The 14,204-nt window shown below is 39.3% G+C and overlaps 1 protein-coding gene across 1 annotated transcript in view; it reads left to right on the plus strand.

Annotated features, from left to right (window-relative positions):
- Positions 1-13,788, plus strand: part of LOC137170410 (ephrin-A5b-like) — a 76,800-nt gene extending 63,012 nt beyond the window's left edge. The window contains exons 3-5 of the mRNA XM_067573773.1: positions 7,331-7,396; positions 7,521-7,601; positions 9,260-13,788. Of these exons, the coding sequence (XP_067429874.1) occupies positions 7,331-7,396; positions 7,521-7,601; positions 9,260-9,384 (272 nt within the window). The 3' untranslated portion in view covers positions 9,385-13,788. The remainder of the gene's footprint in view (positions 1-7,330; positions 7,397-7,520; positions 7,602-9,259) is intronic.
- Positions 13,789-14,204: the final 416 nt, after the last annotated feature.

Genomic DNA, 14,204 nt, shown 5'->3' on the forward strand with positions numbered 1-14,204 from the left:
TCACCTTTCCCTGGACAGTGCTACAAGCGAGCATCTGGGATTACAAGATCATCAAGTTTGTGTTCAAGAGAGTTAAACCAAATCTGAATCCATATTATTGTTGCAGTATTTTGTTTTGTGATGTATTATCCTTCACTAGATGTTGATGTTGGAACTCTGTGTTCATTGGCTAGTCCACTCGACTCCCTTGCATAAATGTGACCATTGTTTAGCAAAATTGTGGAGAATTGTTGTTTTTGCAATTCCTTGGATATCGATTAAAAAAAAATTGCCTAATCCTCCTTTATTTGTTCAGTTGGCCTTGGTTGATGTGAAACCGAGTGAAGATGATGTTCTTGGAGACTCTGATGATGATTGATCATCCAGAGAGAGAGAAAGAAAGGCAGAGAGACTGTCCATATGGCTTTGAGCTGTTTCAGGCCATATGGACTATCTCTCGCTGACTCAGATTTATGACTCATCCATCAGATCCTTGTTCACCAAAGACACTTTTTTTCCCTCTGAGAACATGGGATCAGAACACAAGATGAAATAACAAAACACAATGACACCTCAGGGAACATACCAAGGCCTCATAGTCAGAACATTTCACATAACATTGTATAGAATCGTGTAGCGGTATGTATACCACTAAATTCATGTTTGAAGGTTTTCTTTTAACCTCTTAACATTCCTTTAAATTCCTGTATCCAAGGCATGCCTAAAGTAAATTGAAAGCTGTTCTTGAACCATTAGGAGTACATGCATGGTCCTTTGAAAGGTAACACTCTGAAGTTTTTTTCTCCAACAGTCAGGATCACCAAAATGGCTACTGGCATTGAGTAATAGAAGTTTGAACACAACTATGCTATGTACACAACCCCTATCCTTAAGTGGGTATTTATGTGCCACATCTTTGCAAAGCTAAGATTATTGTGCTTCGACTGATGCAAACCATTTCAAGATACAATCACAACAGAAGATACATTCAACACCTCTGTCAACAACAATTACAAAATTCACGCTACTCACCTATGAAGCCTCATATTACTCCACTGACTGATACAACTCTGACACAGCTTTGATACATTGGCAAAGGTCTAGTTGATCCAATCCAGTAAAATATTTAGTCCAAAACACATTATTACTTTGAAAAATATCAATGAATGGCTGTTGCCTTATTTCCAATTAACCGGGAGATGTCCTAATCTTCCACGTATTTTCCGTCAAAACTCAATAAGCATGTAAATTTTAGCCACATCTTGGTGTCAAAATGGCAGCTGCCCTCAGATGTTTTGATTGACGCCTCACTTGACTTAATAAGAGCTTCCATGTCCTGTCCACAGCCTACAATAGCCAATCAATGACAGTCCACGCTGAAAGGAGGTGCCTGCTGCTCTTCTTTTGTGTAAAGACTGAGCCAATAGGAATTCTGCTGATGACTGGCGCTTCAAATAGCCAATGAAATTTCTAAAATGACAATATGCAGCTTTAGTGGTTTCTATAAAGCCACAACATGGAAATTATGTAAATTTAAATAGTTTGCTGTGTGTTGCTTTTTATATAAACTGCTTATCCACCATAGCACTTAATTTGACTCTTTTATATGCACAAAGTTTAGTTTCAGCAGGAGAATAAAGCAGTACAATGTGTTTATGCTTCAGTTACTCCAAAGTAGGGGTCTTTTGGTATCTCTAAATGGTCTTTTTTCGGAAGATGCCAAGAGACACCCTTAGAAAAATGTGTAAAATATTCATTTCCTGTGGTATTGTTATTAAATTTGAATTTGGACTAGGTAAGGCTACATGCTGTGATCCCATTCCAGGTACTAAGTCCCAGCTATAGATCATCTGCAGGCATCTGTTTGCAAAAAAATATTCAAAAGAGACCAAAACCATGCATTTAATCCTAATGGTTCAAGATCAGCTCTTAATTTACTTTAGGTATGCCTTTGATAGGCGTTTTAGGCTAATTTTACAGGATAAAGGATTGTTAACTGATGGCAGTGAGTAAATAAGATATCTTCTCCTTCTACATGAAAAACATATTTTTTTCCAATGAATGCAGCTTTTGCCCCAGCATAAACATCCACATCTAGAAATACTGGTTGTGTTACAGTAAGTTATGTTTTATCAGCTGCTGGTATCAGTGTCAAATTGCATGTTGGCTGTGTCTTCTTCTAACAAACAATAGCTGATAGATAATACCAGTGTTGCACATATAATATGGTTTGGGAATCTGTTAAGTGGTCATGTAAATGACATATTGAAGGGGGTTCATGTCTGCTTGTCTCAGTAAAGACAGACACTCCTTTGTCCTCGTCCGGGGTGATCGTCATTTGCCCCAGGCAGGGGGGAAGAATGGGTGGGGCCACGTCAAATAGATGACACCTGCAGTTGGCTACAGGCCTGCCTGTTTGGCAGACAGACACACACCCGGAGGAAAGCCGCCCTGGTGTAGGATCAGTGTTGCGGCTGGTCCTAGAAGGTCAAAGGTCACCGAGATGACGACGAGGTCTGTTCTGCAAGTTTCTCGTGGCCTCAGAGAGCGGCATGTTTTTCTAATAGAGCTGCAGTTGAGCGGGGGAAGCCTGATCCTAATCTCAGGGGATAGAAATCCAATTTTCAGAGGAGACAGTTGAGAGTCTGGCTCTCCCTGTGTGAGAGAGATGACTGTCTCCCTGTAAAGCCCTCGCGCTTCAAACGCCCGGGTCCCGCTCTGTACAGCCAGTGCAGATCTACATCGATAATGACATGAACCCCGCCAGCACAGCACCCCGACAGTTCCCCTTTAGCTTCTCACGGCTGAAGCAAAGACAAAGGGCTTTGTTCCCCAAGATAAACCGATCATCACAAGAAAAACATCTGATCCCACAGTATTTATATCAGGATCTGTCTAATTCACCTCACAGTCACACCAAAGCCTGGCCTTCCATGGCATCTGAGCCTGTTTAGTGATCTGTGATATGTGTTGCCAGAGCTGTATGTGACTGCAGCGGTCACAAGGCCGGCAGCACATGACTGAACGTGTAAACTGTGTGTGAGCGTGTGACCGGGGGGTTTGCCGTCGTCATGGTGAGGCGGCGGCCGGATGACCTGACTAACGCTGGGTCTAGAGTTGCAGGCAGAGCTGGAGTTACAGTCATGGTGAAGCACGGCTGCGTTGCTCGAGGATAGAAAACCCAGACTCTGACCTCGGTGGCAGACATGAGAGAAAGGAAGAGAGACAGTTGGGTAATTGCGTGTGTGTTGGAATCTGTGAAGGGATGGTGGGGGGAGAAAGAGGCTGATGAAGGGAAACTAGAGAAAGACAGTGTGACACCATGTCAGAGAAAGATTAAGAATGAGAGTGAGAATTAGTGAAAGAAAAAATCTGCGCACTGTTGACAGCTACAACATCTTATGAACAGACAAGACAACATTTTGAATTTCGAAAGATCTTCCTAAAACACATCTCATACTGTATTGTAGTGTCAGAAGTGAAAATAACGACCATGTACCAAAACAAATAATTGGCTATTTATTGTGTGTCTTCAAAATAAACATTTCCAAGGATACCATATCAAAGCAGTAACAGGTTGTCTATAATATATGTGATAATGTAGATGAGGTTGAGAGTCTCCTGATATATGACACCTCAAGGTGCATTATTGTGCATATACCATGGTCACTTATCAATGAAAAACAAGAGCGGCTGTGTTTTATCCGTCCAGAGGCTGATGTTTTTCACATTTTCATACTGGTTTTATACTTTAAATTTGGCTTTTTTTAACCATTTTTACCATGATTCTCTTTTTGCAGCACAGACTCAGCTGCTTCTTTTTCTTTTTTTTTGGATATCCACTGCTGATTGGCCAACAGATATGGTGGGCACATCCTTAGAAAGTCTGGAAACGACACTTCAGATATTTTCAGAGACAGAAAAAGAAAAAGAAATCACAACTCTGATCTTTTACCAAATTCTAGAGATAACTCTCACCTCTACTCGCCCTACAGAATTTGATTTGGTATCAACTGAAAGATCATCTGCATTTTTTTTAAAACACTGCTTGTTCAAGTGTTAGGAGTGCTACATTATTCATAAAAATAATGAGAATAGCTTGTTTGCAACCTGCAATTTCAGTATGTTGCCAGATAACATATGTAGTCAGTTTAAACTGTGTCTATTTTAGTAGTGGGTTAATTGGCAATGTAGTGTGAAGTATATGCATTGTTGCTATGGTTGCATGCAGTATAATACTGCATATCTTGTTCACTGATTTAGGGATTGAGGTAAAAAAAAAAAAAAAAGGAAAAGAAAAATCAGTAAAAATCAACAAATTAATAAATCATATCAATATATTTTTTAAGCTATATAAAAATATAGAAAAGTGTGTTAGAAAAACAAATAATTTCTGGATTAATACTGCAGCAATAAATCGATCAATCCACAGAATTTTAATAATTTTGATGTTTTAGGTCAATTATTAAGCCAAACTGCCAAACATTTGCTAGTTCCATATTATGAAATGTGGGAATTAGCTGATTTCCTCCGTTTTATATCAGTGTAACTTTAATATTTTTTAGGTTTTGGACTGTAGGTCACACAAAACAATCAGTGTGAGGAAGTCACCTTGGAGTCTCCTTTTTTCTGGCATTTTATAGATTAAACAATCAATTTGTTAATTAAGAAATAATCAAGAGATTGTTTAGTTGTTGTGAGTCGCAGCCCTAATCTGAATAAAAGATCAATAGAATGTCCAGCTTTGGCCACTTGTTTTTGTTTTATTTTTGTCCTACAATCTGTCCTGATATATCTGTCCCTCAAGACATTCGTGCGAGAGCGCAGAAGCACACTTTTTATGGGAGTCGAAGAAAGTTAGAGAGATCAAGATAACTGAGGAAACACAGACAGAAGAGCATGAGAGACACAGATGAAGAGAAAGACAGAGTTTTGGTCAGTTGAGTTCAGACACAGAGACTGAGACAGTGAGTTCTCCTGTCTGTTCCAGCCACCGTCAGGGTGTGGGGTAAGTTACTTGATACCCGCTGACACAGACAGAAGCAGCGTGATTGACACCGCTTCTCTCTTCATTTATTTCCTCCCTCCGCCGCTTCACTTCCAATATTCCTCTCATGGTGAATTTTTAAAGATGATTTTTATCTCTTCTCACAGCCGCACAGCATCTGATAAAGTGCCTTTTGAAATAAGAGCCTGAGTCATGGGCGACAGTGGAAACACTGACATGGTTTACTTTTATCACAAACTCACCGCTGGCCCAGAATCCATCACACAGAGCATCTTGGTAAAAGGAAAAAGAAGTGTCTGTGGACAAACTATGGACACTTCTGTGCACACATGCACATACTAGGAAAACCACAACCACATACAGTACATGCATGCATATATAGCCAACACACAGTCACGAAAATCTAAACATACTCGAGGTTGTGTGTGTGTGTGTGTGTGTGTGTGTGTGTGTGTGTGTGTGGTCAGATCGAGAGCAGTTTGAGAGGTTTGGCAGGCAGCAGGAAATGACAGAGGTCAGCGTATTGAGGCCTATGAGGAAGAAGAAAAGAGAAAATCTATTGTGGGATGAAGATAAGACCAGACAAAACATCAAAATATTCATGACACAAGTGCAGGAAGAAGTTGAAGTCATTCGTCACAGCTGGAGACACGCTCAGTGCTCTTGTAGCAACTCGGTCCCCAGCACTACTTGAAAACTAATTAGTTTTGTTAGCTCCACTAAACAATCACAGTAGCCAAAAAAAAATGTTTTAATCTCTGCTTTTCGCAATCAGGAAACAGAGGAAATTAGATTCTGTAGGTGTGCATAACAGCATGTCACACATCTGCAGAAATGACTGCCTATGGCCAAATTAGACTTAGAAATATGAGGGTGACATTGAGTTATTTCATATCATCAAATATGGAGCAGAAACGTTTATTACATCAGGATGAGAGGGAAGTTCAGAAGGCAAGATAAAGCTCTTCAGAATCTATTTAAAGGAGATAAGTGTGGAATCCCTCAGCTGAGGAAACAATCGACCTTGTCAGATTGCTCATTTCTGCTGCTTAGCTGATGTCTATGAATGATGGTAGATTTTACAGAGTGAAGAGGTTGCACGTGAAGCTGTGACGCAATGGAGGATGTTAAGTAGGTTTGCAGAACTAGGGGCACAAAGTTGACTGTTACATTGGGATCAGACTAACCGGTATTCCAGATTACACAATCATAGAGTCATCAATTCTTGCTGTGACTTGGCCAAGAGACATGGCAGACTACAACGACCGATGATAGCTTGAAGTCTTTAACCCCTTGTGGCATACATAGGTGACTATGAGAGCACAGAGCGAACAAGCGGAAGTGTCAGGAAACACAGGTTGTCAAACTAGGTGAGAAAAGACTAAATCTGACATGTTAGTCTCTTTGTCGGGACATTGTGAGGCATAACAGATACTTGTCTTCCACTTGTTGCACCCAGTATCACTGATATACAGTATATACTGATATAGACAATCTGATCACATACTGATTTAACAATACCTGTGATTTGGGTTCTTCAAGATTATTGTTGGATACAAAAACATGACTTCAAAAGGTGTTTTTTGACTGGGAGATTTTGGACATGTAATGGTGTTGTCTACATCTTGGTTCAGTAGAGGTGGTGTCATTTTTTGATACTCAGGCTGATACAGCATCTGAATGTCAGTAGCTTTTTTAAATACCTTACCTTGAGGAATATTAATACCTTTTTCTACAGAACCCTTTATTTTATTCATCAAAAGAAGCCAAAGTTCTCAAATGTTAAACATTGTAAAACATAAGCAGGCATACCAGAACTTTGCCTAAATAAAATACAGTTTAACATTTGCAGTTTGGATAGGTTTTCTACTGGTCCATTATGAATTGGATGGAAAAGAAGACCTCTGGGCTAGACACACAGGGAAAAGGGTTATTATACAATGTGTAAATTAAAATTTCTTCTGTTATAAATGAATGACTTCACAACTTTCAAATACTGATAGTAGCACTGACTGCTGCAGGAGCTGCAGTCAGCAGAAACTAGTACAAATTTAAGAACAGTTCTCAATAACCATCAGTTATAGCTTCTCAGAATGGCTGCATAATCAAAAGTATAAGTGCACAGGCAAAAAAATTTTTATGACAATATTGGTCTCAATAATGAATAAACCTGATATGATGTGTCAAATAAAAAAAATCAGTAGTGTAGTAATGATGGTGATATACATGTTAGTCCATAATTATGCAACCTGAGATTCAATCAAGGAAAGTATTTTGAAATGGAGAAGTGTAAGTAACGTGTTTAAAAGGTTTTGTTCTTAACTCTGTGTGATGTCTTCACAGCGTCCATCACTGATGACAAGGGAAGAAGGAGCTGCCTTCGACTCAAAGTCTTCGTCAGGCCTCAGAGTGAGTTGCAGATTGTTGTGTCTACTCTGCCAGTTTTTCATTCTGCTGTGCACCAGCTTGTGATCGAGTGACGTTTGACTTCACTAATCTTCACATCCCTTTCTCTCCTCTTTGTTTTTTGAAGACAATTGTGTGAAAAACTCTGGGAGCTCACAGGAAGGGGTTGAGTTTGACGAGAACAGTCACAACTCCCTAGAACCCAGAGGTTGGTGGGAATATACATTACATCGTGTGTGTGTGTGTGTGTGTGTGTGTGTTACAGACAGAAGGATAGGCTCAATACAGATTATCCTGAATTTAACTTTCCCATAACCGCTTCATCTGCTCATAATATTGACTTTCTTTTCATTTCCTTCAGAATTCTTTCATTTTGTACATTACAGAGAGTTAAAGTGTTGAAAAATCAAATAATGTTCCTGTCTCAATTCCATACTACACACTCAATCTAACCAGGTTTTAAGTATTTAGTTTGTTCACAGTGGAAAACAGATTAAATTAAATGTCATTATGTTGGATAAATCAGCTTGATTTTTGATTTGGCTGAGGATGAACACTATAGAAATTATTATACAACAAAACTGCATATCATGACATTTAGTATGTAGCACATACTGGAGTATATAATCATGTAGTCATGAAATTTGCACTGTTACAGAACAGTAATGTATAAATACTGGCAAAACAAGATTTTTTGTGACAAAAAATATAATAGTTATCTATCAACAAAAGTAGCACACTAAGTAATTTAGGTATAAATTTACAGACATAGAAAAATGCTTATCAATTGTATGTCCCAGACTGTCAAGGTTAATATTGTAGCTTTCCGCAGGTTAGTCACCTCTACAAGTCAATGGCTTTGACATTATCAGCTAATAAATAGCATATTGATAAACCCATAATCCCTCTGTCCCTAGTGTGTGTGAAGATTTGTATTTCTGTACATAGTTTGTGTTTTTGTCTAGGATTTTGCATGTACACCATGACCAGTTTAATATGCTAGGGAGCTCCAGGGGAAAATGAGCTGTGGGCTCCTGTTGATGCCCTTTAGTGGTAATTTGGTGAAAGTACTTTTTTTTGCCAAGAGTTAGATGAGAGGATGGATACCACTCTCATTAAGTATGCAGCTACTACCAGCAATGGGTTAGCTTAGCTTAGTATAAATACTGGAAACAGAGGGAAACAGCTAGCCTGGTACTATCTAAACACACAAAAAAATGAATTAACATGTTGTATCTTACTGTTTAATACATACAAAAACCAAAGTGTAAAAATGAGAACTTGTGGTTTTATGGGGGATAATGTGATGGACTATTTCTTGACAGACCACAGTGGCTTCCTGGAGTCTCCAGTGTTTGTCTGACATCCTCATTGTGACAACACGGCTACAGGGCATCACTGCACCCTGCTAAGAAATAGTTCCATCGCATAACCCCCAACAACTTATTGCTGCTTCCAGTCTTTATGTTAAGCTAACGGTCTCCTGGCTATATAGCTTCATATTACAGTTGACACAACGTCTGGGTGCATCTTTTAAGTTTGTGAAGGGGGTGTGTAATGCTAATACTGGGTGTATATTCGCAGTTAATCTAATGATCACAAACCACCTGATAAACACTTAATATTTGGCCTTTAGAGCTCCTGAAAATGGGGCTTTGCCTGGGTGGTAATCCAGCCTTGTTCTACATGTTTGTATTTACCTGTGTTCTTTTATTACTGCCTGCACCATTATGCACCAGTACCAGACTGTGACAAACACTGCTCAGTGTCTGATTTCCCCACAAAGAAACAAAACCTTCACTTCATTTCATATATTTCCACCGTTTTGCCTGTGATTACTGATTATTTTCATTTCTTTCCCTTCAGACGACATCAGTCACGAGTCGCCCGAGCCGTCACGAAGGGATGTGAACTCTGCTGGTCGGCGCCAGACTTCAGTCCTCCTGCTCAGCTTCGCTCTCATACTCCTGGCTGCCATCTTGTCTTTATAGCGCCCAGTCTGAAGAATCCCCCAGGAATGGACTGTCCTGATTGGACCACAGGCCGCCCTACCCTGCAACCCCTCCCCTCAAGGAGCACTTTTTTAAAAAAAAAAAAAGAAAAACACTGACAATTTCTCTTGGCGAAAAGAGAGAGGAAGGGACTTTGACACTGAAGCCTTCGTTGATTTTTGTGACTTTCGAAAACTAGTGTGATTCTTGACTTTGCGGCCGGTGCTGATGGTCGAGGCGCCCTGAGGTGAAAGAGGCGGAGTCTCTTACCTGTTTGCCTCGCTACTGTTCACAGTATGCAGATGTTAAACATTTATTTGCGTTAAAGACAAGCACACATACATGCTTTTAAACATATACAAACACAAGACACAAACAACACAATCAGCACACTCTTTAGCTTGAAAGGCAAAGAAGCACAGCAGGATCCCTCAAAGTTTACAGACTTTGAACATTTTTTGTGTTCAGGAACATCACGTAATCCCCGACATGTAACATGATTAAATCTCACGTCAAAGTAGAAGAGGTTTTAAAGAAGATCTGGGAGCGACACATCACACACGTAAAAAAACAAAAACAAAACAGGATGTTGTTGCTAGGAGACTGATGCCAAGGGTATGAGGGTAAGGGGCGAGACTTTGATGACTTAACCTTTCTCTCAGGTTAAAAAGGATGCATGGTCTCAGACTGTGGAGGACCCTCGTTGAGAATAAAATAAGTAAATTTAAAGAAGCACTCATCTTTTAGTATCGGGATAGGGACGATTTAATGATCGATTAATGTTTTTGTTTTTTAATAAATCACGTAATTCAATTGTAGCAGCCAACACGGGTGTACAGTAAAATATTTGAACGGAGCGTAGAAGTGGATATGGTATTTTGCCAGGCAAAATGTATTTTCCTATTTATTGTGAAGTCCTCGTGTTTTTTTCTGTTCTGGTTTAGTCTGTAAGTACGGTAGAAAGGCAATAAAAAAACACCCACACTTACCCATCCAGTTAGCTCATATTACACACAGTTCATTTGATACAATCATACAAAAACACTGAGTACAGTTTATGTATCTGTCTGTCGCTGAATTAAGTGAATGGTTTTTAATTGTTTTTAACAAAGTCCAGGAAGAAAAAAAAGTCTGATGTGCTATCAGGGTGTAGAAATCATAGAATATTTGTGTTTCAAATTTGTTATTAACGAATGTCACAAATGTAGTTTTACTATTACACTATTGCTTTTGTGAATCACTGTCATAACACAACTATTGTATATAGAGGCAAATTTCCTACAAAAGTTCAGGGATGTGTCCATGCCTAATTTTAGTCTCTTTTTTAATCAGGGGGTGTTACTCCTCCCCTGAAAAAGCAGCACAAGTTTTCTGTGGCTAAAGATGTTTCAGTGAGACAGTGACCGAGTTACAGAGCAGGTGGTAGTAGTGTGTGTGTGTGTAGGGCAAGCGGGGGTTTGTGTGTGATTCAGTTGCCCTCTTTGATGCCGTGTAAAGTGGCGTCTGTACAGAAAATACACCGGGGGCACCCTCCTACCAGTTATTTCTGGAATGAAAAATCGACCACCGGGAGAGATGGAATAAACAGAACGAGGTGTCTTGTTCTCTTGGGGCAAACTGAAACTCTACCACTGGTGGACCTGAGAGGGAAAAGAGAAGGAGAGTGAGATGTGAGGATTTGTAGTGCTCCTGCTGAGATCAATAGTCGTGTTCTTCTCCATTTTTTTTTGTTGCAAAGCAGGAACATGTGGTAAACATATCCTTTCCACCCATCACTCTCAGCAGCACAGATACTTTCACGTTCACTCACTGCCAAATGAAACCACAGCTGAAAACGAACACCTGTAGTACCTGCTCATTGGTACAGTATAATAGAGTATTAGGGCCACACTTGGGGGAAGAAAAAAAAAACAGAGATTGAGATTCAAGTTGTTATTTTGAGGAAAAAAGTAAATGTCATGAGAATAAAGTCATCATTTTGAAAAGAGTCATAGTAGGAAAAAACTGTAACAGACATGTTTTGAAAAAAGAAAAAGCCAGGATGTTGTGGGAGTAAAATCATAATTTTACAAGAGGCAGTATATAATGGGAAAAAAGTTACAATAATGAGAAAGTCATAATATTAGTATACAAGAAAAAAAATCAAAAATATAATGACAATAAAGTTCTAATTTAACAGTATGAGAAAAAATGTAATAATTATATAAATCAAACTTTGCTCTCATACCAATGTTTTCTCAAAATATTACAACGTTTCTCTTGAATTCTCAGATATACATACTAGTCAAAACACACATCATGGACACACTTTCATTCAAGAGAATGGAAGGTGTGTCCAACCTTTGACTTGTACTCTGTATATATATATATATTCTCCCTTTAACTCTGTCCCTAGTACTCCGTCATAGTACAGAGACTGCCCGTGTCAGAGAGGACCATTTTTCATACATTACCCCCTTAAAGGATCAATCTAGCGATTTAGTATTGCACTTTCATAAAGTTGGGGGAGTCACAAGAGACAGATTTAAAAAAAGAATGGTCATTATTGAAGCAGTAGAGGCTGAGATATCCTGACTATATGAAGTACAGGTTTAACCTTCGAAAACCCTGGATCCTACAATTCCCATAATGCAACTCAATAATGTCTTTTAAAGGACCGTATCAGCCTGGTAAATGCCCATATCTTTCAAACTCCCCCCTTCCAGTTTGTTACACAGACTTTTTGTTATGAAGTTGTAGTCTTCAGTAACTCTGACAATATCATCAGACTTTAGAAAGCTGCCTGCAGAGCCGCAGAAGACTTTATAAAACTGTTCTCACAGGCTGAGTAGTTCTCTCTGTGGCGAATAAACACAAGTTCATGTGTAAAATCTGTGCAATGCCCCTTTAAATAGTAATTCATGCTGTTAATATACAAATAATTTCTTCAAATGACAGAATTCTTGACTGATACTTATGTCATTCAAAGGGAATGAATTAGTAGCATTATTAATCCCTCTGTATTCCTTCTATGGATTTTTCCTTATGTCGCATTAATGAATTCCTTTGAATCACTAAATTTGTATAACATGATCTCAGATTACTTCATTTGCTCCCCTCCCTTCTCTATTGTGGACAGCAGGTTATCACCATGTTGTGTTTCACAGACAAAATCCTAAGAACATTCATGTATCTCAGTGCGAAATCAAACGAATTACGACTCTGAGGGAGGGACTTATCAAAAACCTTTTCCTCCTGACACCAACTGTACAGTACCAGCCTCTGTACATTTGAGTTCAGTCCACTGTCACTGAAATCATCACCTCCAGCCACGCCACAATGAGAAAAACCAATCAGTTAGTTTTGTGGATACTGTGTATCCAACAATTAGTCTGTTGTAACATACAGTGTTAGATACTTTCTCTTTTTTTCACACCTCTTTTGAAGGGCGATTAGCAAGAAAAAAAAAGTCAACATTTGATATAAAAAAAAATGCTTTATTTCATTTTATATGTCTTTTATATGAAACAGAAAAAAACAGGATCAACATTGCACCCTCTATCTGTAAATCTGTGCAGACGTGGCACATATCAAACATGCAGTGTGGTCGGGTTACAATCATGAATCAAAGGGCCTGAAGGAAGAACAGATGGATTTTTAAAGACAACGCTCTTGCTCATTGTATTGTTGCATCCAAAGTGTCTTTAAGGTGCAGGATGTTCTTGTATTCGGTTTGTTTCAGTTAGCGGTCCTTCGCTAATCTTCACCTCCAGCTGTTTCCGTGCCGAGCTGCGGTGAAGATCGCCGTGACGACGGCGTCGCAGGATTCAGGAGACGCGATTGACTTTTATCGGTGTTGAAGCTCGATGTGTTTGTTTGTTGCAGCGGACAAAAGTCTGTTTTCCATGTCGAATTCTGATGTTCTCATGTCTTTTGAACAAACTGCTACGAGGAGGGCAGGTTCTAAGGAGTCTTCTTCTTCTTCTTCACCTGATTTTGGTACCATGTAGCCTGAAGCTAACACCACTGTGTCCCTGGTTTGCAGTGTCTGTTCTCCATCCTTTGTATCTTAAAAAAAAAAAAAGAAAAAGAAAAAAAGGATGTGTGCTTTTGTCAGTGCATCTAGCATTGGGAAGGTTTTTGTTACTTTAGCCACAACTGTGTTTTTTTCCCAAACTAGACATGGATGTGCCACAAAACTGCACATTTCTTTTAACATTGTAGTAACTGTACCTTGTGCCTATATGAGCCCCATCCTCTCCTGTACTCATCTAAACTATTCTAATGTCTGTTTTCCTGCTCAATCCCTCACTAGATTTTTCTACAAAAAGGCCATTTGTTTGTAAATACACGTGTTGGAGCAGCTATGACTAACTAAAACAAACAACAAAAAAAGATTTAATAAATATTTCTTTGTCGTTGTAATTATCGTGTCTGACTTGTATTAACTGCTATGCAAATGAGTGACAGTTTCTGAAATGGAAAGAACATCAAAAAGGCGTGGAGGCTTCATCGGAGCAGCTTGAGTGAGCCCTGCCTGTTTGTCTTGGTTGTCACTCAATTCATAATCACACAGGCTGAGTCCAGGGGAAGTGGGTGAACAGCTGTTTCTCTATAATCTGGAGGTAATTCACAGACTGAAAAAACAAAAAACAGAAACAGCTTCAATTAATCTTGCGGGAATGTGCAGCACTTCAGGGAGCAGCGCCAAGAAAACTCTTGTCTCACACGCTCTTTTGCTCCTCGCTCCGCTCTGCCTCTCCTGCTGTCTGCTTCAATTTCTCACTCTCTGTATTTCTCAGCCTTTGTCTCAGACGTTCTTTTCCTCCCTCTGTCTCTCC

The sequence above is a fragment of the Thunnus thynnus genome, chromosome 19 (genome assembly GCF_963924715.1).
Source record: "Thunnus thynnus chromosome 19, fThuThy2.1, whole genome shotgun sequence".
Classification (NCBI taxonomy): Eukaryota; Metazoa; Chordata; class Actinopteri; order Scombriformes; family Scombridae; genus Thunnus; species Thunnus thynnus.